Raw genomic sequence first — 25,736 nt, forward strand, 5'->3', positions numbered from 1 at the left:
TAACCTGCCCATAGGGAAGTGATTTATACCCCTCTGTCAGATGTTATCTTATGCCCTGAAACGTGAGAGTTTGTCCCTTTCAAATTTAGGGGTTTGTTTAAATCCTACTTTCCCAACAACAAAATAAGGACAAAGAGTTCTGTACTTGGAAACTGGTCATTTTAAAAAAATTCCACCTTCATGTTCCTTTAAATTATGGAGTGATTTTGGAAGATGATGTGGAAGTGAGTTGGATCACTCCACGTCTCAATTACAATCGCTACTCAGATTTTTCAGTTGCTTCAATTTTTTTAGTATTTTTTTCCCCCTAAAACAGACACAGAGGAACTAAAAAACTTTGTATCCTTATGAGATCATTCACTTATTTAATAAACTTGCAAAAACTTTGATGGCTAAATGCACGGATTGCTAAATACTTCTCTAAGCTTGGTGATACCAGGCCAGCTGTTAAGCTTTCTAGGATCCTGAAGTTGTGTATCTTTAAAGTCAGACTTGTTCATATTCTTTCAGGTTGCTGACAGAGATCTCTTCTGTCTGGGATGGATGCCAAAAGTACTTCTATCGATCTCTTGCACGCCACTCTAGACTTCAGACAGCATTATTAGCGCCTGCCAAGGTAAAGGAATAACTGCAGGCAAAAACTGAGAAGGCTTTCTATCTGAATTTTATTTTGCCACTTTGAACTTGGAGTTGGGGTTTTCTGATACTGAATGGTGGCGTGATTTCAGCCACAGTCATGGAATATCTATGTTTATTTAAAATCTGGTTTTGGGACAGAACTCCAATGTAGTGATTTAAAACTATTAAGAAACTATTGATTTTGTGAATATATAACTTAAAAAATAACTCAACAAAAGATGCTATATAATAATCTGTTATGTGTACACGATCCTTTCATCCCAAATTGTTTATTGCATTGTACATGTATAAGAATCCCGTAAGCCTCTTCTGAGCTGTGGAATATATTTAGGTAGACAAAACACAAATTATCTAGTGTGGAATTTGATCAGTACAACAACATTGACATCTCTACTTTCATAAAAAGTTCTCTGAGATTTGTAATGATCAGACTTGGTCAGAGCCTCCATTCTGTGTCTGATGCAAAATATTGCATCTCCAACAGCAAAATGCCCAAACTTTGCTTGGGATTTAGTTTAGTATTGAAAGGGGGAAAGAATGCTCCTGTTAAATCAACATCACTTTCTGCCAGGTATTTTCCCATGCAAGCACTGACTAAGCATGATACTATTTAGCATATGGTCTTGTTAGATCTCACAGTCCAAATTAGTATGATGTAACTGAATGCAGTTGCAGTCACCTTTGCTTGCTTTCCCTTCTCTCTTCAGGAAATTGGACTAGGTAGCATTGATAGATGTAAAGGATTCACTGCACACCTTATGAAGATGCTTGTTAAGCAGAGGAGCTCACTCACTGCCTTGACAGAACAGTGGATAATACTGAGGTATCTCACATTTTATTCATATAGCCTTATTTTAAAATGTTGGAGGGGAGGTTGACTGTAAATATTTACATTTTTTAAAGGATGGATAATTGCATAATAGAAGGACTAGATTACTCTTGTTTTTATTTTTGCCTATACATCTGACGTCTCCAATAAAGGAACAAGAATTATGATTAGATCACATTTGTCCCCACTCTCAATGCAAATATCAATTTCAGACCAACGTTCTTGACTCTAATATTATGTGTGTAATTCAATAGACTAACGGCTCCACTCTTTGGAATTAAAACATGGAGCAAAAGAGTCACAACTGAGCTCAAATCTGGGAAAGCAGATTGAAAATGAAGTAAATAAGTAGACTACCAAGAATCAAAACATTTAAGAGAAATGAGATAGATGTACAACTGTAGACCAGAAAAGAATCACAATACAAAATTATATCTACACCATTTGATTGTCAAACACAAGCCATTTGGTAGTGATAGTGCTATGTAATCTAACTTAAATTTGTTCAGTTTATATCTTAGTTGGTCAAGTTTTTGAGAAAATTAGTTGGCTAGCAAATGGCTGACACACATGACTCTCTAAGTGGAAAATATGGAAACCTGAGCAGAGTATAAAAAGAAAAATCTTGTATAATTGGATATTTAGTTTGTTAGGGTTTGCAGCTCTTGGGCTGAAAAAATGATCACCGGTGCACATAATCCCTTGACTACAGAGCCATTTTATTCCACTGTCGGTCCCTTCTGGATGACTTATTAATATCCCTGCCAACTCCACTGTCTTGTTTATATTCCCCCCAAATTCTTACTGTAACCCTATAGAACTGTTTATGATGTTGAGTTAGGAACTGTTCGTGTTGGTTTTTGTACAACTCCTGATCTGAATTTTAGAACCTTTTGGTGCTACTGCAATATAAATATTTATTGATAATTTTCTGTCTTTCACATAATTCCTTGCACTAGTGTGATTGTATAAAGTATGCAGAGATATTTAGCTGCATTGCTGTCATTTGTCATGAGCTCTCTACCATGCAGCATTTGGAAAATGGTGGCTTGGTAGGATTTAGCTGCTTTAAACAATGGAAGAAAGGGAAGAATATTTGAATGTAGGCCAAGCAGTCTGCTAATCTTATTTGTTTTTAATAAACCTATTTTAATAGGGGCAAATCTGAAGAAACTCGTGTACAGAATGGAGGGGGGAAATCATTAAACAAAGCTTCTAGCTTTCAAGCTTTCTAGCTTTCAAGAGATTATTGTAAACCAATCAGAAAACATTGAAATTAATGAAAAATATCCTTTGATAAAAGTTATTTATATCTGGATGGGAAAGGTGATTACAATGTTATACATACATCTGATTTTATAGTGTCTTGTTTCTAAGGTTCTACTTTAAGGGAACTGTGATGTGATATTTGAATACCATCAGTCTTTTTAACTTTTCTTCTTGTATGGCTCTCTAAACAGGAATCTCCTGAGTTGTGTCCAGGAGATTGATTCGAGGATGAATGTTACTAGAGAATATAATGTAGCCTTTCCTCCTCAAGATAGCATTCAGCAGTGGACTGACAGGCTGCAACATCTTGCCATGCAATGTGTGATGGTCCTTGAGCAGCTGTCTTGGTTTATTCAGTGCTGCCCAAGAGAACAGTCCTTAAACTGTAGTCATGATGTAAGGACAGATATGAAAACAAACATGCTCCAGTGTAAAGGAACTGAACAGAATCTGGGAAATGCCCAGATGGGAATACCTGACCTAATCCTATCAGAGCTAAAATACCTATCTCCAGTGGCTGCAGATCAACTGCCTTCTGGATGCAGGATGCGAAAACAGGATCAGCTGTGGCAGCAGTTGTCTGCAAGAGTGACTGAGATGCTCGCAGAGATTAAGGCCGTGAAAGCAGATGTAGACAGAATAAAACAACAGTCTTGTGAGACCTTATTTTATTCCTGGTGAGTTGGGTGCATGCATAGAATCAAAACACTTTCTGTGCATTTGGGAGTTCATAAGATTTAATGGTAAATCTGGGAAATTCAGTAAATCAAGTAAATTAAAGAGCTTGCCAGTATTGCTGTGTTTTGAAATAATTTTTTTTAAGAATCTGAAAGGTATACTTTTTTCCTGCTTATTTTTAACGTTAACCTTAGAAATATTATGGATGTCAAAGTCTGGCCTTTCCTGATTTTACTGAGTGTGTGGGTAATCTCAGATAGAAATTGGGATGTCCCACATCCTTACCTGAAAGAGGCAGGCTTGTTGAATCTTTAACAAAGATTTCCTCCCTTTTCAAGTGTTTCTCTGGTGTTTTGAGTTAAATAGTTATTAACAAAAAACCCAAACAACTATTTTAAATAATCCAGCCAAAAATTCATTCTCCTCTGCTCTCAGCGTTTGTCTCTGGTCTCCAGTGGTATCATCCCACTGTTTCTCTCTGACAAAGTGGGTTACAGCCCACGAAAGCTTATGCCTGCAGAAATTAAATTTGTTAGTCTTTAAAGTGCTACAGGACTCTCATTGTTTTTGCTGTATACAGACTAACACGGCTACCCCTCTGGAACTTTTCACTGTTTCTCTTGTTATTCCTAGAGTCCTGGTTAGACAAGGCATGAATTTCTAATATAAAAATACAAGTAGAAATGTTTTTGGTTTTAAAAAAAAAAATTTTTTTTTCAGGCCTTTATATGTTCTAGAGAAGCAAAACAGCAAATCCCCTATCTGTCCTTTTTCAGGTCCCCTTTAAGCAATATTATACTTTGAATGGGTGGCATCAGTGCTTGTTTCCATTACTTTTATTCCATAATGAAATAAAGTAATCTCCATCTTAAAGAGTAAAGGCTTAATTTTAAATGTATGTTCCTTTCGATGTTATGCTGTTTTTCTTCTTACAGGAAAGATTTTGAAGTTTGCAGTTCAGGGCTCAGCTGTTTGTTGAAAGTCTCAACTCAGTTGCAGGACATAGAGTCCTTATATGTTCTTCAAGGGATGGAAGGTAGGCAATCTACGAAGCAGATGGCATTAATCGAGAGCTTACAGTACATCCAAGGGGAAGTTAATAAAACTACCATAGACTTCACTACCTGGAAAACCCAGCTTCTCCATTTGACGCCAGATGGTAAGGACTGCTCCTCTAGTCTTAAAATTTAAATGAGAATTCAGGACATCTGAGTTGAAATGTGCATAGGGCACAATAAAATTTATTTGGTCTAGTCTGAACTTTTTGTCAGTTGCAAAGTCACTACACAATTTGTGTAGTCTATAGTGTTTGCTTAATTGTGTAGCTGTAGTTCAGGATTAAGAAAAATACTTTTGGAGAGATGTATGAGGAAACTTGCATAGTGCCTGTCTGCACTGTGTGCGTCATAACTGTGAGTGCAAATATTCACCCACACAGTGTTGGAGAAAATTAATGCACTATTTTGTTGGCGTTTGCTTCCATGAGCTTGCTTTGAGCAAGTATATTTTAAGCCAAAGAATGGTCAGTGTCTTGTGTGATCTTTTAAGAGTATTTTTTTTAATGAGGGGAAAACCTCTCATGTTTCATTTTGGCTAACCCTTGAAAAGTTTGAATGTTTTGCTAAAAATTTGGAAGTTTCTTGCTATCCAGTCACTCACTACCTTTTTTAAGATCTTTTCTGTCTCTGTGGCACCTGTCACTTTGGGCAGTCTCTCTTGTTGGTCCCAGATGCACTAGTCCTTTTAAACTTCCCTTGATTTTGGACTCTCTGTCATTGTGCATTGGACATCAAAGTCTTAATCCAGATGCTGGGGCTGGAATCACTAGTCCACTGCAAGGTTGATTAAATGCCTCCTTTGTTTAATGAAGCTTTCAAGCACATCTCTAATAACATCTGTTACTTGTCTCTGGAAAAGAGTGTAACTCTCCGAATTTACATAGTTGCCAGTCAATATATCATGTAGAGCAAAAACATGAGGAAAGCGTGCAGACTATTTATGAAATGTAATGTATTCCTATGTTAAACTGGCAATTTTATGTTTCAAAAGGGAACCAAGAATCAGATGATGGGTTTGTAGAGCATTTCTCAGAGCAAGTAGAAACTGCCATCCATGTTGTCCTGTATGCCATCCAGTGTTTAACGGAGAGAAAGCAGAAAGAAGGAAAGGAGGAAGAAAAATCCCTGGAGGAAGATGGTAAGTCTATGAACATAAGTTATGCACACCTAAAAACAAATTACATGTGCATTTATGTAGCATCTGTTACTGAATGTCACAGATTTCATGTTAATTAGAACGAACTGTGAGGCTTGATAGGGATCGGAATGTGTGAATTTCTTGCTTTGAGATTCTAGAGACTTTTTTGGTAACTTTGTGTTTCTATACTTCTGTCAAAGAGGAGGAGGCCTCAGCTGACAGACTCAAGACAGGGCTTTTAACTAAGCTCTTGGATGAAGACCTCTGTGCTGATGTGAGTTCTCTGCATGTGCAGAAAATAATTTCAGCCATTTCAGAACTCCTGGAAAGACTGAAATCTTATGGAGAGGATTACACAGCAGACAAACAAAAGGTACGTTCATTCTTCCCTTTCTCGTTGTATTGTGGTCCCAAAGGGAGGAAGATCTGAACGTGGGTTCACAAATATTCACTGTCTATGCCTCGCCAACTGTCCTACCTGCATTATCTTTAGAATTGGAAAGATGTGTGAAAACAGGGCGGATCAAAGTGCACTGCAGAGCTTCCATTGCAAGATAATAGGGTCGCTATGGACAGTTAATGCATGGCAGACTAGCGTGAGATAGCTTTACATCCCAGCTTGCCGCGAATTGTTATCATAGACAGGCCTGTGCTTTTTATAGGGGAAAGAAAGGTTTAGCTTTTGTGAAATGTGAAAGATAGAAAAAAGCACTGGAAGCTGAAGGAATTTAAGTAAAATATGTCCACTAACAGTATATCTGAAAAATATTTTCACATATTTTTCTAGCCTTAAAATAGAATTCTTTAATACAAAATGAGTCACTTAATGCCACACAGTTATTTCTTGAGATAGATAGTTATGATACATTTTTCAGGATGGAGAGTTTCTAAATGGCATATGTTAAACAAATGTGACTGGATTTATTCTGCATTGACTAATGTGTCTGCACCACATGATTTAAGGATGTATGTTTGCAGCATTGTTATCCTGTCTGAGGACTCATTTTAATGTAGATGGAGTTATATGACTGAAAGCTCTTTTTCCTTGTCTTTAATCTGCAGTTCTTCAATCAATCCTGCTACTTGCTAGTGCGTCTACTGCCCATGCTCTTCAAGTATTCAGATCTTATTCTGTTCTACCTCATTGTTTCCTTGGCATCTCACAGAAGTACTGGGAAATTGCTTTCTATTTTAACTAGTATATTTACAGAGCTCACCCAAAAGGTAAGAATCTTTAGAGACATTATTAGATTGATATTAATCATACATAATGTAGACAAAAGTCTACAATGGTTTAAATGTAAATATACGTATTGTATAAATACAGTTTGAATTTACTTATTTATAGCTAAAAAATGGAGAAAGTAAATTTTATATTTGATTTTCAAGAGATTTGAGTGATTTTTTTGGTTTGTTTCTTGGTTGCACATAGTGGCGGCAGCAGCATGGTAAGCAGTTTTTTGTATAGTTACCGTGTGCCGTCATGGGATTCAAACAAAAAATGAGACTGCTTAGAAATTTTGAGTATTTTTTCAACTTTTCATTGCTAATGAAACAATTGATTTCTATTCTGGTTTATTCAAATTTGCACAAATATATATTTCTAGGGGCTGGAATAAGCCCAGTATAAGGAAATTGGTCTCAAACTATAACACTTCTTTGTTCTTCTTATTTAAAATGCTCACTTATTGTTTCTTGTCTTTCTTCTTGTCAATACTAATTTTTGACTTTATCAGTAAATATGTTTCCCTTTTTGTAGGGATTTTGTCTACCAAAAGAATTAATGGAGGATGCAGCAGGAGAGGGAGCAACAGAGTTCCATGATTATGAGGGAGGTGGGATTGGAGATGGGGAAGGCAAGAAGGATGTGAGTGACAAAATAGAAAACGAAGACCAGGTATGTGTGTGTGTGTGTGATTTGGTTCAAAGATAACTAGAAACAAATCGCAGTACAGTTATTTGAAATTGAAGATATTTTTTTTGAGGATTGCCATGTGCCATAGCAAACCAAATTCGTCGTATACGTTAACATTGGTTACTATGTGTGGAATTTGTTGTAAATTTGATCTTTCAGAGTAAGTAGCTTTGTCCTTTTAAATGACACTGGGCTAAAACTCAATATTTAAGTAGCATTCTTGGCTCCTGTAAATTGCACAACACTGCAAAACAGTTTGTGTTAGTTTCAATTTCATTTTTACCAGTGAAAAAGACTTAATTTTAGAAAGTAGAAATGTTTAGACCTTCAGTCCTATAAATGTTACACTTTTTAAAAATGATAAAAGGCAGCAATACAAATATAACCTTTGATTAGATTATAGTTGTGGTACTGGTATGTTTTGAGGGATTCAATAAGCAATGTTGATTTACATGAGACCACCTAAACATCAAAGGATATGAAAATGTTAGCTATTCCTTTTTACTACAGCCATGGAAAGAGAGAAAGGGTTTTTTAGTTTAAAATTCTGAAAAATAAAACACAGGTTCAGGTGAAAGGAACAAATGGAGATGTTACTGACTGCTATACTGTCCAACTAAGAAGTTAGGTTTTATTTCAATATGTGTATAAATATATAGCGTTACAGTAAGTTAGTTATCAAGGTAGTGTTAAAACAAGCATTAATCTTGAAAACAAACCGGTTGTAACTGTTGATTTAATAATCCAGGTGGAAGACACTTACCAAAAAGGTCAAGAAAAGGAGAAAGACGATCCAGACTCCAAACCAGATATTGAAGGAGAGGACAATGCAATTGAAATGTCAGAGGACTTTGAAGGGAAAATGCATGATGGGGAACAGGACAAAAAAGGTTTGTTTCTTTTATTATGTTAATCTAGTAAAATTTCACTTTTGTAGCTTCTAGAAATACAATTGACTAATCCAGTAACAGTTCCTATTTTTACATAGCAAAGCATATGGACACTCTTAAAACAATTCTAACAATAGAATAGAAGTAGAAATCAAGTACAAATAGTAACAAGTCACAATTACAAAACACAGTCAACTTTACTATCCCAGTTTCATGCATCTTTTACAACTGAGAACAAATAAATGGGCCATCCTTCCAATTGTCAAATGACCCATCCCAGTTCTACAGATTGGTTAATGACTTCAGGTGTCTTTCAGCGCAGTGAGTGTTTCAGTAAATGCCAACATTCAGCAAAGCTTTAATACATTTGTACAAGAGAAATAAGCTGTAATTGACTTTTGAGAGTCACTTAGGAAACTGGCACCAACTTTTAGGAGAAAAAACTTCAATTTGATTTTACAATGCTTTGTCATAATTCATAACAAATTTTACTTCACTAAAATTCTGCAGCAAAACACACATGCTTGCTGTCAACAGCATATTGTAATATAAATTGAACAGGATAGACTTCGCAAAATTTATTGCCTTAATAGATTAAGTGTACATATAATCACCAGCTGCTTCTAAACAGGCTTCATGTTTTAATGGCAAGAGGCTATCTTTTAGTGCTTTTCAGAGTAAAATTACATTTTGGAAAAGTCCATAGTCAGTGGACTTCCTCATCAGTGTGCTTTAAATTTAAATATAGCACTTTAATAGAATCAGTATTGTGACATGTTCCATTGGGTTGTGGTGTTGTACACAGAAGACAGTGAGAAATCAGATGAAGATGAAGAGCTGGATAAACAGATGGGAAATCTTGGTGATGCTGAAGCTGATAAACTGGATGAGAGGCTCTGGGGAGATGACAATGACGATGATGAAGAGGAAGATGACAATGATGACAGTAAAACAGAAGAATCTGGACCAGGAATGGATGAGGTAAAAAAGCAAAAGGAGATCAAAGGAAATAAAAAATAGTACAACATTATTACCTTATGTACAACCTCACTAATTCAGTGTGACGTAGAGTGTGAGACTTGACATAGTGGGGAAGAGTAGTTAAATTCTCCTTTCAAATGAAGGAGTGTCTAAAATGGAAGTAGCAAGAGTTTGGCTCTTGTCCACAATTCAGCAAACTCAGGTGTCTCCCTGTTCTCCAGAGCTGGTCTTAAAGAGTTTGGACTCTCCAGACCAGCTATAGGAAAGCAGGTTATCCTCAGGTGAAGTTACAGCATGATATAGTGAGTTGCAAACTCACAATGCAAACACATATCTGACTGAATTCAATCAATCAGAACCAAATGTTTCTAGTGTCCCATGTAAACCTGTTGCCTAGCCCAGATATAAGGTTGTCCATGCTTGTTGATTATGGGTAAGTCAGTCATGAATGTAGTAATTGCACATTAATTGAAGATAGTAGCCACTTGTGTAGTAGACTCTGGCCTCAGAAGGGGACAAACTGAGTATATCCTAAATGCATGTGGTTTGTTTCCTGTGGGAAGTGGCGCCATGTACTTACACTTTAACTTAGCATTTTGCGTAATCACTTCTTTTTGGATCCATATTTAGAGTGATTCCGAGCTTGTTGCAAAAGATGACAACTTGGATGCAGGCAATAAAAATGATAAAAAGAAGCCATCAAAGGATGAAGAAAAAGAGGAGCAAGCAGAGGATGGTGAATACAGAGAGAAAATTCATGAACAAATAGATGAGGTAAAAAGGTTCTAAAACAGCATTAAGAGTACTGTACTTCAGATGGCCTTCAGCAGCCTGTAATGTTGTACTACTTATGCCAAGGGCTATAATGGCGTATTACTGGAAAATTAAAAAATATATATATAAAATATATCTTTTAAAAATATTAAAAATGGCTAGCCTAGTTTAAAAAAAAACACACCAAGATTCTTACAAGCCATTTATTATTTGCATGGGAATACTGAAACTGCTGTTAAAATACTTCTGCTCCATTATACTATGCTGAGAACTTGAAATGTTTTTATCTAGTAACTGAAGAACCTTGCCAAAATCTATACTATATCTTAGTGATAACACACATTCAATATACTATATATATATTGCTCCAAAAGTCAGCGGTTCCTTACATTTGTTTTACTTAAAAATACTAATTGATGATCAACACAATCACTATATTGCAATAAAGTGTTGATGATAGGCAGGGTGCCTCTCCGTTTTGTGCCTATTCAGAAGTTTTGCTCTCACAATGTGGTGATATTTATTCAAACTGCTGCCTATATTTTCCCTAGAAGATCCTTCACAGGAACCAAAGTGCATTTTCCATAAGGTTTAAAAATAAAGAATTAAGTACACATACCTAATTGCATCCTAAATTGTGTAGTCTTCAGGTTTTGTGACCTTCTATGTCTGTAAATTGTTTGTCCTCAAAAACCCATCTGTGCCAGTCCAAACAATGGGTATGCAACCTAGTGATGTGAAATAGAGCTGGCTGGCTGATCCTGCTTCAAGATTTTGAGCAATAAAAGTTAGACTCTAAACACAGCAGCATGATGTTTTGGGACAGAAAGGATTGATTGGCCCAGAGGGGCTTAAAGAAGAAGCCAGAGTAGTGGGTAAGAAATACTTTTCCTCAGCCATCCCGCTCTGCTGTACAGACAGCTCTAGAACAGACATAAGGGTGTGTACTTTAGAAAAGGCGTAGCAGGCAGCACCTATTAACTGAGGATGGCATCCATACAGCCTGACCCACTGAGTCTTGGAAAAAGTATAAAAGGATTCCTGGGGGCAGTTTTATATAGTTCTGGAGCAGAAGCATCTTCTTATTTAGCAAAAAAAAAAAAAAAAGATAAAGATGACTGCTGGAATTAATCTTGTTAGCAAGCAGGGTGTCTTCACCAAAAATAATTTGCTTCTTATCCCTTTTCTTATTGCTTTCTTCTCCCACTTATAAGCGTGAATATGATGAGAATGAGGTGGATCCCTATCATGGCAAGCAAGAGAAGCAGCCTGAAGCTGAAGCTTTGGACCTTCCTGATGACCTGAACTTAGAGAATGAAGAGAGGAGTGATGAGGACAAGGAAGGAGAAGGTACCAGCTAAGAAATTGACTGTACAGATACACAGAGGAGAACTAAACAAATAGTGATGTGTCAGATAAGATCCCTTATAAGAAAATCTGGTGCACAACAACCCAAGTGTACCATTAAGACCAGAAGATAAAAATTACTAGTTTGTTTTGGCATCAGGAATCGGACAGTAGGGTTGAATGAGACCATCCAGTCTATTCATTACAGTCACCTGTGTGGAATAGATTTTTCTCTCATAATCCAAGTGTTTCATCTCACTTATTCCAGGAGCTCATTTAGTAGTGGTGATTCAACAGCTTCCCTAGGCAGATTATTTTCTCTGTATTCTGCATTCTCTGTACTTTCTATAGTACCTCTAAGTATTTACACTTAATAAAGTCTACTGAATGCTAAAAAAAATTTAGATCAGGGCTTGTTAATAGGAATAAACCTTGATGGACCCTTACATACATACATGCATACATACATACCTGTTGCATTTCTGAAAGAGGAGGCAAGTAGCTATTATGGGAAATCATAGATTCTGCACACAATAGGGGTTGCTGTATTTTTTTTCCTGTTATGATTTTGAAACACTAGGCTTTTTTCCTCCAGTTAGGCTTTCTCTGTTTGCTAAAAGATTTATATCACTTTCTAATCCTTTAACTCAGAAGAAGAAAATCCTTTTGAGATAGAAGAGAAGCCAATGGATTTAGATGAGGCTGAAAATGGAGAAGATAAGGATGAAGAAGAAACTGGCGATACAGGCAGAGACCCAGAGCCAGCTGAAGGAGGCACCTCTGAAGATAAAGCAGAGGGGGAAGGTGAGGTGGGTGAAGAAGCTGATGACCAAGAAGAAGGAAATACAGAAAACTCTGAGGAAAATGAAGAGGAGGAAACACAACCACCAACAGAAGATAAAAAAGAATCTGCTGAAGAGGAGAGTGAGAAAGAAGTCCCAGCTACTGACCGAGGCCTTCAACCTCAGGTTCAAAACTTTTTTTTTTTTTTTTTTTTTTAAACTCTATATGGATAATCGGGATTTCTTTTAATAAAATATAGTGGAGGAATTCTCCTTTATTTGAAGAATAACTTCTCCATTGAGAGGCTCATGAATTTTTTTCCCTGTGGCAATAATGGCAGAAACACCTGAACAAAATTCTAGTGATATTGTGAGAGAAATGCTGATTCCCCACTGAAATAAAATAGAAGCTAAACTAGCTCATGTCACTACAGTGACCATGCCCCTAACTTTTTAGAATGCCAGAGCTGCTATCTTTCAGGGAGAAGAGGATGAAGATACTACTGAGAAGGATGAGCAGTTACCTGAATCTGTAGAGAGAATGGAACATGAAGCACATGGGCAGACAGGAGAGGAAAACTTGCAGAGTGACAGTGCTGTTGAATTGGCTGGAGCAGCTTCAGAGAAGGACCAGGCTAAAGAGGTGAAATAAACAGAAATATCTTAGTCAGTCTTTTATGGAGTTGTGGTTTTGTTTTGTTAAATGCTTTTTAAATAAGCAATTTGGACATTAGATCTTTAAAATATTTTGTCCTTCTCGTTAATAATACCTAGGAAACCTAACTTCTAATTTGTCTGAATGCTTCCTTTTGTAGACCCAGAACAGAGCAAATACTACAAATTAAAGTGTTATCTGAATATGGAAAGCACTTGTATATACAAAGCTTAAATACATCTAGGGACAAATCACAAGCAAGAGATAATATTAGGTTTCTGAAATTGAGTCTGAGTTTATCTATATGAATTTATCTGCAGTTTCTTCAGATAACTCGCAAGCAATCAGAGGTGTTTGTTTATGCTAATTCTTGAGCCATGGACTTAATTGGGTATTATCCGTGCACTATAAAAATAGCACATTACATGCAAGCTCTTACGTTTATTCCCCAGAATTCAGTTCAGCTTAGTCACAACTCAGTTGTATAAGATGAAAAATCATTCCCATAGTCCCATTTAGTTTCTAAAATTTTTTGTACAGTAAGTACTAAAGCATATGGCCTAGTCTTGTGACTTTTTACAGTTTTCTTACAAGCCAGCGGAGCAGCAGGTAACTATTTTTTTCTTTTAGGAACATGGGAGTGGAGCTGCAGATGCAAATCAATCAGAAGGCCATGAATCCAACTTAATGGCACGATTGGCTTCTCAGAAGCAAAGCAGAAAAAATACACAGGTTCCTTTTTCTTTTTCAGTTCTTTCAACTGTGTAAATTATAGTAGTACAAATTAATTTATGCAATATCAAATAACTTAAGATAAATTACTTGTCTATTCTGGTTCATAACCTTTTGGTTCAATGTTTGGATTCCAATTTGCTTATCAGAAGTGCCTGGTGTTGATTTGTCATTTTCAGAGTTTTAAGAGGAAACCTGGTCATGCTGACAACGAGCGCTCAATGGGGGACCACAGCGAACATGTCCACAAGCGACTGAGAACCATAGAATCCAGCAGTGAAGCCAAACAGAATGCAGCTCTGCCTGAACAAAATGTGGAAGAAGCTGATGCATTTGAACATATTAAACAAAGCACTGAATCCTACGATGCACAAACTTATGGTATGGCAGTGTTTACAAGGCTTCTGAGATTAACTTCAGGTTGAATGAACATTGCAGAATTGAGGTCAAGGTTCTTATTATCTGAATTGTTTCTTACTAATTACACCCTTTTAGCTCAGTGTTGTAGGAACAAAATAGTTTAAAGATTTTTAGCAAACTTTTGTTTTTAATACATTTTTTATTATTTTTTAATTTTTCAGATGTTTAAGAAATTGGTTTTTGCTCCTATTTTATAATAAAATCACTGCTTCATTAGTACTGGACAAGTTGGACACAACAGACCAATCTTAACGTTTTCAGAAGTGCCTAAATCCCATTTTCAAAAGTGACTTAAGTACTTATAGCCCTAAGTGCCATTAACTTTCAGTGAAACTTGGGCTTCTAAGTGCCAGTCCCTTTGAATACGGGACTTGGGCAACTACATCAGTTTGAAACTTTTAAAAACTTTATCCTAAATCCAGTTGGTTTGTCTTGCAGTCTGAATTGCTAAAACCCCTGTGAAATATTCAGGTTAACCCAGCAGGTTTTTTGTGTTTACTCCATATGACATTGCTGGCTTTTTTTAACGCATTTGTTTTGGTTTTTTTAAATGCAGAAATTTAAAGTCATTGTCAATTTCAGTAGAAAAACACCATTAGTTCCCTAGCATAGCACAGCTCACATTGTGCAGTGATTGAGACAATAGCAGACAGATTTTTCACCCATTCAGTGGCTTCACATGTTTAAATTTTACTTAAGTGAAACCTTGAGAGAAAACAAAAAAGGTATCTGAAATATGATTTGTGTTTTTCTGTTAGACTGCTGATATGGAAGAACCTCGGAAAGCAAAGTTGTTTTTTGTTTCCCTTTAATGGATGTCCTGTTCCTTTTGTACAGATGTAGCCAGCAAGGAGCAGCAGAAACCTACTATGCCTCTTAGTGAAGAGAAGGAAGAAGTGGTTTCTGAAGATACAGCCATAGAGACAGAAATGCAGAACAATGAAGATCTCATTGCTGTAGACACAGAGGAGCTGAAGCCAGAACTAAAGAAGTCTAGTGCCACTAAAACCCCTGGTAAACTCTCCTTAAATATCCTTCTCACTTTCCTTAAAGAAATTCTATATAGGTATTTCTGAAACATCTGCTTTTAATGGGCTTTTCAGAAGCTGTGTCTGTAGTCCAAGCCAGTAACCAGCATTAGCTATTTATTAAATTGGTTGAGTGGCAGAGTGTCTTGCTACTTCCTTTCAAGTGAATGGTCTCTAATCTTTTTTCATTTCCTTAAAGAAGGCAAATGCTTTCCATTCAGGTGGGCAGACTGCTAGTTCTTTTAATTGTTAACTGGTTTATTATACACGCATTCCAATCAGAGTGGCAGTAGCACACAAGTGCATGCAAGAAAACTCAATCCTAACAAGACAATAGGAGTCTGAGAGGTGGGTTGAGTGGTCCCCTCAGGCCAGCAGCATAGAAGTGCCAATTGGAGGAGAAAGTGGTTAGATGGGCTGAGTGGGAATGGAATAAAGAGAACTGAATTGTCTCAAAGGAAAAGGGAAGAAGGGCAGTAGAACTGAGCTGCGGCTCAGCTGGCAAGAAGATGGGTCTGATTGATGTCAGCCACACAACTGCCCCAAACAGGAAAAGCTCCAAAGCATATTATAGACTTGGGAATTCTCTGGCCTTTGGGAGCCAAGATATAGTAGCAATAATATAAGAACCTGTATGTTTTGGTGGACACGATGTTCAGTAAATATGCACTATGTAACTATAGGATCTGATGAAGCAGAGTTGAAAATCCAGGCTTTTAACTCTGAGGAGGTCAAAGACTCTACAACAGACAAGCCATCAAAGGTGCCAGAGGAGGAAGCAGAAAGAAACCAACACTCTACTATACATACGGCCCATCAATTTTTGATGGACACCACGGTCCCGGTACTGTACCAAAAGCATCCACTGCTGTTTACATAAGGATGTGAAATAGTGAGAGGGAAGCTAGCTAATATATCTTTACAGCTGAAAAATGTTAATTTAAAATGTAAACGCTTACTTCCCCCTTAAACACCTAGGCAGAGGAGGAGAGGTAGATGGGAATATGTGGCTTGCACTGTTGGGTTGTGGGAGCTGTGCAGCAGTGGCGTTGGAATAGATTTAGGGGCAGGGGAGATTTGATTCTTTTTACCCCCAGCAGATTTCTCCTGCATTGAGCCAATTGCAGATTTTGTAGAAGAACTTTTGCCTTCCTTATTGTAATCTTTGCTGCAAAATAACATATGCAATATAGAATCCAAGGGACAAATATTGGAAGTTACCAGCACAGTTGGGGGAGAGTTGTGATACAGGTTATGGCAGTGCAGTTTGTAATTAGCAGTCTGGTATAGACACATGCTACGTGGAGGGCCCATTTATGAAGAAGGAACTGTTTGTGTCATATTGCAGAAACCCTTTCCGCTTTGTTTGTGGTATTTCCATTGTTTTGGGAATGGAGGAAGTGTATTTTGAAGTTCCTGTACATAGTGGTAGTGTCAAAAGACCTTCCAGTAAGAATGAAGGACTTGCCAATAAGAATGAAACAACATTATGAAAAGTGCTACTGAGTGCAAAGATGACAAAGATGCTATATCATTGTGCTCAGAGTAGTCTAGCTCTTTCAGGTACAGGGGAAATAAAGAGGAAACATACAGGTAGATCAAGTGATTTAACTGAAACAGGAGGGGGGAGCTCTTGCTGCATCAGATGAGGAGGGGAAGCATCACTTACCTAAGCCATGGGGAAAAGGGTTGAAATCTCCCTTTGCGTTTAGCAAGGGAGAGGGAGTTAGGTTTTACACACACACACACACACTCCTCCTCCTCCCCTCACTTAACCTGCAGTAGATTACAAGGGAGATTTACAGTTCCTTGTGTGATCAGAAATTATTGGCACTGTTCTTATTCTCCATTGATGTGCTGAATATTTTGTTTAATATAAAAATCCAATAAAGAAAAATATTTTTTTAAACTTTCGAATATGCAGGTTGTAGAGATTATTATAATTCCAACTAGATAGCCTATACTGTAATCCTCTTAAATTACTATCAAAGTTAGATATCTGAGTTTCCGTTTATTTTTTACCATGAATGAAGACTGAAGAAATATAATTTGCCGTCATTAGTTTAACTAAGCATGAATAAACTACCAAATAATATATTAGCCTGATGGGTGATTTGCCATATTCTGATAATATATTAAATAAAGAAACATTATTTGATTCTACCACTAAGTGAATTTTTTCTTTTGGAAATTTAAATAGACTGATTTTCTTTCTACTATCATTATTAAAGTCAACTGTTTGAAGCAAGGCAAATTTAATCAGTCATCTTGTACTTCTAATACATATATAAAATATATGTAACAACCAAAATTAAGTTGTCTGTACAGAAAAACAAGAAGAGATTTCTAGCAAATCATGAAAATTTAAAATGAAAGCTAAACTTGTTTTTCTAGGTATCTTAGCCATTATTATAACCCTCTCTGGCTCTTACTACTATTTTTTTTATGCTGTAAGGATTGGCTGTTACTGATATGTGGACTATCTCTGTTTGTCATAAATGTACTTTTAGCACACAGTTAAAGATCCTGAAGAGTTGAGACAGGAACTGGAAAGGCAACTGGAGGCTTGGCAAACTCAGCAATCCGGAAACCCAGATGAGGTTAGTGTTCTTAACCTGCCATAGGAATCCTTAATGTGTGTTCTTTCACACTATAACACTAGTGAAGTCATGGATGAAGACTTACAGTCTGGAATCTAATTTTCAGAATATACAATTTGAATCTCCTTCTGTCTTGTGGTGTTTAGCTGGTCCTTTAAATTTCTTAACACAAATCTTACAGCTGGGCAATGATTCAAATCATGTTTCCAAAGCATTGTCTGCAGTTTAGAGAAAGCTGCTTTGAACTTGCTCTGGTGATGACCTCTAAAACTCACAGTAAAGAAACTTCTCTCTCAACCCTGTCAAGGCCATCTACATCGAGTAGGTAACACCTGCAATTTACCAGGGTTACATACCACTTTAATTATATCAGTCTATAGCCATTAATGCTGGAAGCTGCCTCCTTCATCTGCAGTGTTACAATGTCTGTTTTTAGGTTGTCTAATGCCAGAACCGCCTTCAACTTCAATTACTGCAGCTATAAACTAAATTGTATTTGAAAATTACTCTTGATTAAAATTGCCATTATGGAGACTCCTTTTAATGGCTGTCATCCTGCTAAAAAGTGATGTCATTTTCAACATCCAGTCTGAGACCATGGGCCAGCTGCCAACTTGCTGTGATGCCAGTTTAACTATCAGAATGTTACTGTTTTCCACTACAATTGTCACCGTATAAATGTTAAAACCATTTGGTGCAGGCTTGGAGGCAAGAATGGCCATTGGATGTTAGAATACTGTGACATTTGAAAGGAGGTTTTTAAAATCTAATGCTAATAAAGTCTTCTCTTTACAGCTGAGTTGACTAAAATAAGAGATACCTCTGCATCATTTTCTGCAGTCTTTTAATGTAAGGACCCTATCCTGTAAAGGAAACTGCACAGGCAGCCTCTCATGCTGCGGCACATCTGTTCCTTATTAATCAAACAAACTAGTATTCTAGCCCTTAGTCTCTCATTTTCCCATATGCATTACAAGTTTAATAAGATACATTTTAAAGGAGAAGACACTTTTCTGTTTATTAAGAATGTAAAAACAGCCCTTGAAAACAATGTATTTTGCAAATTCATAGTGAGTGATTAGATACTGCTCGGTGATCCAGCTCAAACCAGTTCAGAGTAATGTGTTTCAGATACACTTTTCCTTGGTGTGGTAGGTGTCATAGAAACAGTAAATATGCCTACTGCCTCTTTCCAGATCGCAATAAGGTCTGATGTTATGAGTCTTTTTCCAGGAGACCTATTTAACATTTCTTTTCATTCTTTCAGGTCAGTAGTAAGTCAGCTGCATGGAAAAGCCACTTAGAATGTATATGGAATGGAACTATCTGTATGGAGAGTGATATATTGGCTGTTTATCCTCATTACCTATGCCAAGGACTTATATAAACCCTAGAAAGACTCCTCTAGTAGTGCCAGTATACTACACAGCACTAGTTATCAGCTGCTCAGCATGTTGCAATTGTTTTGATTTTTTTTTTTTAGCCTTTAAAACTCCAGCTACACATAAGCACACTGTTCTGCATTTAGAAAGCTTTCTCTTGAACATTCCACTTAAAAGGAGCACAGAAATGAGTCCTTCATCAAGCATTTCCCTCTAACTTCACCTGAAGGACTTACTTTGTCCTCTTAATGTCATCCTCAGAATTGTGCTCTCTTCTTCCATGTGACATTTGTCCATAATGAATGTAGTGAGTTTTATCTGATACTTTTACAGGAAAAGACTGCAGCTGACATGTGGCAGAGGTATTTAGTACTGACCGCTCCTCTTTCACAGCAGCTTTGTGAGCAGCTGCGACTCATACTTGAACCCACTCAGGCAGCCAAGTTGAAGTAAGTCTTTTCTCTCTAACTCTTCTAGCTTTCATTTTTTAGGCCAGGCATCTTTACAGCCACAGCTTGTTACACTTGGACCTCAGCATTATCCTCTAATGTTTGTCATAACTGTTCCCATATGCATGCATATTCATTTTATTCTTTAATTAGAATTCTTAAGTGATTTGATGACATGCAAATGTGATATAGTGAAGAATTGTAAGATTTCCTTTTGTTGAGTCTGTTGGTCTCTTTTTTTTTTTTTAATACAATGTTCAAACCGACTTCAATGAAAGCTCTAGCAAGTCAAAAATGATGGATGTCAAAAAACATTCTGCACTTTGTTCACCTTTTAGCTCTGAGTGATTCTGAACAAGATTTAAAAGTCAAATAATTTTTTTATCAAAATTTTCAAAACTGGCTACCTAAAGTCACTCTTAATTCCATATTTAGGTGCCTACATTAAAAGTCTGTTTTTCAAAAGTGTTGAGCATCCAACACCCAGTGGCACTGAAAATCAGACCAATTTTTAGGGGCCTAAATATGGAGCCAAATTTTAGACATTCAGTTTTGAAAATCTTGGCCTGTGTCACTGTGCAGAATTAGCAAATTGTATAAATTATTATCAATAAAACGAATCTCCCCACTAATATTTTCTGTTGGCTCCTTAACTATCAGAGGTGATTACAGAACAGGAAAAAGACTGAACATGCGCAAAGTGATTCCATATATTGCCAGTCAGTTCCGAAAGGATAAGATTTGGATGCGAAGAACCAAGCCCAGCAAGCGACAGTACCAGATTTGCTTGGCCATTGATGACTCGTCTAGTATGATAGACAACCATTCCAAACAGGTAAGGCAAATAAAACCTTGGAAAGAATCTATTTCACAGAAAAAAACAGGCACTAATGATAAAGCAGTAATTGTACATAAAAAAAGGAGTTGATTTAGATCAAGAATTATTCTGCCTGGAAGGTGCTGTTATTGAGTAGCTAAGGCTTGGTGAATCTGATAGAGTATTCTGTTTACAGGAGAGTCCACTACTAGTTTAATATATCACATGTAAACTATGAAGACAGATTAAATAGTTTCTAGTCCTTAGTCAAACTCTGCTATTAAAATATCATGTTGAATTACAGTATAGAATGCATATTTTGTGCTTCACTAGTAAATGACTGACATGTATAAAATATAGAATTTGTATTGAGTAAAAATTTGTACTCCCCTCAGCCCAATTATTGCAATGTTTTAATTTACATTAATCAGCCTAAACTTTTAACATGCAGCCTCTGATTTCAGGTGACTGCATAAATAGCACCAACATAATCTTACTGCAATTCATTAATATCACAAATAGTTCAGATTTTTTCTAATGTTATGCTTGTGGTATACCTAGATTAGTATTTGATATACACACGTACAATTATAAAAGGAAACAAATACTTAACAGGTAGCATTTAAATTTGATTTTACTGAATTATGAAAATTAACTTTGATAAGCTTTTAATTCAGCACCAAATATGAAAAGATTGCACCAGGAGCAACACTTTATCACAAAATATGGTGTACCTCATCCAGTGCACTAAATGCCCCAATAACAACTATGTGAGTGAAATCAGACAATCACTACACCCTTGAATGAACTCACATAGGATGATTTTGTCATCTGTCATTTTCCTATCACCTGTGGGTGAACACTTTTTACAAAGTGATATATATCTATACCTGTCAGTCTTCCTCCTCAAAGGAAACCTGCACAACACTTTCAAAAAAGCAGCCTGGGAGCTTAAATTTATAACTCTGCTAGGTACTACAAATCATGGTCTTAGAAAAGACACTGGATTTATGGCTTCTTCTTACAACAATCTGTAACCCACTAATCCCCCTTTTTGTCATATGACTGCAAGGGTGTCAACAGGCCACTTCACCTTGAATGGTTCTTTAGATTTAGAATATATGCTAACTGTCTATGGTAAACTACCTGTTCAATCTTGTATTTAGCTGAGTACCTTTCCCAGACCCGAGAAGGAGTTCTGTGTAGCTTGATAGCTTGTATCTCTCATCAACAGAAGTTGGTCCAATAAAAGATAGGACCTCACCCACCTTATCTCTCTATTATCCTGGAACCAACAAGGCTATACCAATGCTGCATACAGCAATACTTTGAACATTTTGCTTCATCTTGGTTAACTTCATTTTTCATAGCTTGCATATGAATCCCTGGCAGTGATTGGAAATGCATTGACTCTTCTAGAAGTGGGGCAGATTGCTGTATGTAGGTGAGACTATTTTAAACATGGATTTATTTTAAGATTTTTAGAGCAAAATTAGCTGTGTAGAATTCTTATTGTACATATTTTTAAAACACACAAATATGACACCTTTTTTTCCTAGCTTTGGAGAGACGGTTCAGCTTCTGCACCCTTTCCATGAACCATTCAGTGACCAGTCAGGAACCCGGATATTACGCCTCTGCAAATTTCAACAAAAGAAAACTAAGATAGCTCAGGTATGCAAAAGTACTTCTTGGACTGCAGGGTTGCAAAATTTTTATTCTAGACAAGACATCATCTGTGTCATGGCTTTAGATACTGTTTGTGCAAAATGCATGAATGGCATGACTGTTTTGCTATACAACAATTTAACCTTCAATAGATAAGGGATAGGAGGGCTTAGCATCTTGTTGCAATTTTTAATACTCATCATTGTCACTTTTGTTTGTGCTTTTCTTCCCTGATGGTCCCCCAGCTCAGATTGTATCTTAAGCTGTATTGTTGGTAAAGGTGGATTTGGCTGCATATGGATTTACTAGCATAAACCTCTGCACTAATGCAGAATCCCATTTAAGTGCGTGGAGTCAGAGTCCCATTTAAATCCAACAGGAATTTATTCTGGTGGATCCCAGTTAAGGCTAAGGTATTGTCATGGGCACTTTTAGTAAAAGTCACGGACAGGACATAGGCTATAAACAATAAATCACGGAAGCCCGAGCCCCATAGCGTGGGGCTGACAGCTGGAGCCCCACTGCCTGAGGCTGAAGTTATGGAGGTCACGTAAAATCATGGAATCTGTGATTGATTTATAACCTTAATCCCAATGTAGGATCAGGCCCAGAGGGAGGACGAGAACTTTGGACGTGATTACTGGTGTCTGTTAATTGACCAAGCATCAGGGCTTGCTCTACGGAGGATCAGTTTACCAAAAACACTCTCTTGCTTTTGACTGGTTCTTGAAGAAAATCTTGTAGTGGTACCTTTTGGACCATGCCTGAGTTTTCTCCTTTGTTGGACTGTCTTGCAGTTCTGGCATCCCTTTGCTGCAGTCAAGAACAGCAGCCATTGATATGCACCCAGACAGCTCCAGTAATCTTCCACATTCAGTAGCAACTTGTATGAAATGTGGAAAAGCCTGATGAACACACTTAACCTTTTCAGTTGCTTTTAAAATCTTTCCAGCATTAATGCGTCTGCTTATGGTTAGCTTGATGTTCCCTTGTTTGTCTTTGCAGTTTCTGGAATCATCAGCAAATATGTTTGCTGCAACACAGCACTTGTCTCAAAATATCAATCCAGGTAAGCATTTTTTTATGCTAATCATACTTGTTACCGTGGCAGCATAGACCTCACCACAATCTTATTGTAGTATCTTTCCTGGGCTGCCATAGAGAAAAACTGTAAAGACTTGCATCACTGAGATGACACTCACTGTTCAGCACCATGGTCGTGAATCTTCATTTGGAATGTTTGATTAAGAGGCTCTGTCGGCACGTCCATCTTAAAAGCTGAAACTTTGAATAGCGTGTGCAGGATTATGTAGCAAATTAAGGAAAGCAAGAAAAGATCCAGTTGAGAATTTTTCAAATAAAGCAAGAAAAGATGTGTTCAAGATCATGTTTTGTGCTTCTTTAGCTCAAAAAAGTCCTCAATATTTTAATAGACAGTCTGTATAGACTTTCTGGGTATTTTAGCCAAAAAACAAACAAACAAAAAAGCAACGAAGTTGTGGTTAGAACAGCTTATTGCACTTAAGTTGTAACAAATTTCATAAAAAACACACTGATTTAGAGCCTGACCCCACTTCCCATTGAAGTCAGTGACCTTCAGAAAGGCTCTTATTGATTTCAGTGGAAGTTGGATTTCTTTTAGCAGATACATGCAGCAGCCAAGTCTGCAGAGTTGGTGCCTAATCTTTGAAGTCCTTGTGCACCAAAATTCCTATCTAAGGGCATGTCTATACTGTGGTGGCAGCAGGCATCGATGCAGTGGCATTGACTGGGCATTGTAGACCTGCACAGTCGATGGGAGAGCACTCTCTTGTCGACTGAATTAGTCCACCTCTCCGAAAGGCAGAAGGTAGCATTGATGGGAGAGCATCTCCCGTCTACGTAGCGTCATGAAGACACCGTGCTGCATAGACGTTAAGTACATCAGCGTAGTTATGTTATGTAACTAGCATATCTCACGTCGACCCAGTGCGGCAGTGCAGATCAGGCCTAACTGAAGAGTGTGTTGAGCAAGGAATGCAAAACCAGACTTTTATTCACTAGATTAGTTTTCCTGCCTGTTATCACTGCTTATGGTAGTAATGTTCATTTTAAAATTGTCTAACTCATATCTCCAGGAGAGAAGTTCTCTTTCTTGATCTGCTTGGGGCTGTAATTTAATTTTTAAAAGTCACAAAATAATATTTGACCACAACTTTGTTTTCTTACGGATGTTACTAGGGTTTTCCATTATGCAATACAATACAACAAAAATAAGTTGTGATAGAATGCACTGTTTTTATTTTCAATTTAAATGAGTTAGAAGTTTTTATTTATTGGAATTGAAAATATTGTTTTCCCTGTGCTTAGAAACAGCTCAGCTGCTCTTGATAGTATCTGATGGAAGAGGCCTTTTCCTAGAAGGCAAGGAACGAGTCACAGCAGCAGTTCAGGCAGCTCAAAATGCCAATATCTTTGTCATTTTTGTGGTATTAGACAATCCCAATTCCCGGGTGAGTGAGTGAGTGAGTGAACAATAAGACAACATTCTAGTGCAATGAATGGAAAGTTACACACAGTATCTGTAATGGTTGCATTTGTAACTCCTTATAAAATTGGCTGGGAATTCATAGCAAGATAATTTTTTCTAGCTTTCATACATTTGTAACTACAGCTGGAGTTATGCCTTTTATAAGTACAGTTTAATACAAAATAATTCTTTACTTCACCTTGCTGTTCACTATTGTAATTTCATTCATGTGTCCATCAGTGCTCCCTCAACCTCTCTCTACTGTGATGGTTCTCCCTGTGTCATGTTGGAAATTAGATGTTAAATTCTTTGGGCCTGAGACTGTGTCATCTTATTTGTACTGTGAGGCACTCAGCACACTACTGTGTTCTGTAAAATATTTTCTGTCAGTTGTGTTGTTGGATTGCCTAATTCTGCCATAAATTGGTTTATAGAAAAATATCTGCTGTAGTTGCTAGTGGACACTTAGTGAAAATGTATTTTTATTGTGATGGCATGCCTGGGCTTAGATAAGAATCAGGCCCCATTGTTCTGGGTACAAAACACAAATATAGTTACACACTGTTGTATCATGTGTAACCACCTCCTAGTTATGAACAGTGTGCCCCCAACTACACAGAACGGTCCTGTTAGACAGAAAAGCACCCAGGTCTACGCAAGGACTCTTTCTTGTCCTGGGCTAGTTTGTCACTTCCCTGGCAGAGAAGGTGTTGGGAGGGCCTCGTGTGGTTAAATGACTCTAATCAATTCAGTGTTCACTGACTCTAAAAGTAATTCCAGGGTGTTTCTAACTCCATAGATAGGATTCTGAGCATAATTTGTACCACAAGATGTGGGCAGGAGAGGTGAGAATTGGGGCTTTCCAAAGTATGGCACTCACATACTTTACAAGTAATTACTTCCTTCAGTTGCACTTCTTGCATCCACTGTGATTGGATACTCTAAAAACTTTGAGATAATTTATAACTATTTAGGGACTGTTGTTATAGATTTTGGCTAGAACAGAAATAGCTACTATATTTCTAAATTAAAAAGTTGAAAGCAAAAGGAATTTGGAAGAGCTGCTTCATTCCCTCTCAGTTTTGATTTAAAATGATCATTTCTGACAGCAGCCTCTTATTTGATATGAAGGTGACAGGGATCCAATATTAGACAAAGTAGAACAGCTCAGAGAAT

At 37.1% G+C, this 25,736-nt stretch overlaps 1 protein-coding gene across 2 annotated transcripts in view; it reads left to right on the forward strand.

Annotated features, from left to right (window-relative positions):
* MDN1 (midasin AAA ATPase 1) overlaps positions 1 to 25,736 on the forward strand; it is a 147,414-nt gene that overhangs the window by 119,769 nt on the left and 1,909 nt on the right. For both annotated transcript variants that reach the window (XM_067530039.1, XM_067530040.1), the window contains 25 exons: positions 511 to 616; positions 1,347 to 1,462; positions 2,929 to 3,414; positions 4,351 to 4,574; positions 5,465 to 5,611; positions 5,812 to 5,984; positions 6,674 to 6,835; positions 7,371 to 7,508; positions 8,275 to 8,416; positions 9,222 to 9,397; positions 10,028 to 10,171; positions 11,386 to 11,521; positions 12,170 to 12,486; positions 12,782 to 12,943; positions 13,586 to 13,687; positions 13,867 to 14,068; positions 14,945 to 15,121; positions 15,819 to 15,979; positions 17,646 to 17,735; positions 19,451 to 19,566; positions 20,227 to 20,401; positions 21,754 to 21,827; positions 21,943 to 22,057; positions 23,057 to 23,120; positions 24,401 to 24,543. In XM_067530039.1, coding sequence (XP_067386140.1) covers positions 511 to 616; positions 1,347 to 1,462; positions 2,929 to 3,414; positions 4,351 to 4,574; positions 5,465 to 5,611; positions 5,812 to 5,984; positions 6,674 to 6,835; positions 7,371 to 7,508; positions 8,275 to 8,416; positions 9,222 to 9,397; positions 10,028 to 10,171; positions 11,386 to 11,521; positions 12,170 to 12,486; positions 12,782 to 12,943; positions 13,586 to 13,687; positions 13,867 to 14,068; positions 14,945 to 15,121; positions 15,819 to 15,979; positions 17,646 to 17,735; positions 19,451 to 19,566; positions 20,227 to 20,401; positions 21,754 to 21,827; positions 21,943 to 22,057; positions 23,057 to 23,120; positions 24,401 to 24,543 — 4,048 coding nt within the window. The remainder of the gene's footprint in view (positions 1 to 510; positions 617 to 1,346; positions 1,463 to 2,928; positions 3,415 to 4,350; positions 4,575 to 5,464; positions 5,612 to 5,811; positions 5,985 to 6,673; positions 6,836 to 7,370; positions 7,509 to 8,274; positions 8,417 to 9,221; positions 9,398 to 10,027; positions 10,172 to 11,385; positions 11,522 to 12,169; positions 12,487 to 12,781; positions 12,944 to 13,585; positions 13,688 to 13,866; positions 14,069 to 14,944; positions 15,122 to 15,818; positions 15,980 to 17,645; positions 17,736 to 19,450; positions 19,567 to 20,226; positions 20,402 to 21,753; positions 21,828 to 21,942; positions 22,058 to 23,056; positions 23,121 to 24,400; positions 24,544 to 25,736) is intronic.

Source organism: Emydura macquarii, unplaced genomic scaffold (genome assembly GCF_026122565.2).
Source record: "Emydura macquarii macquarii isolate MOO-44397 ecotype Brisbane River unplaced genomic scaffold, CSIRO-AGI_Emac_v2 contig_3019, whole genome shotgun sequence".
Taxonomy (NCBI): Eukaryota; Metazoa; Chordata; order Testudines; family Chelidae; genus Emydura; species Emydura macquarii.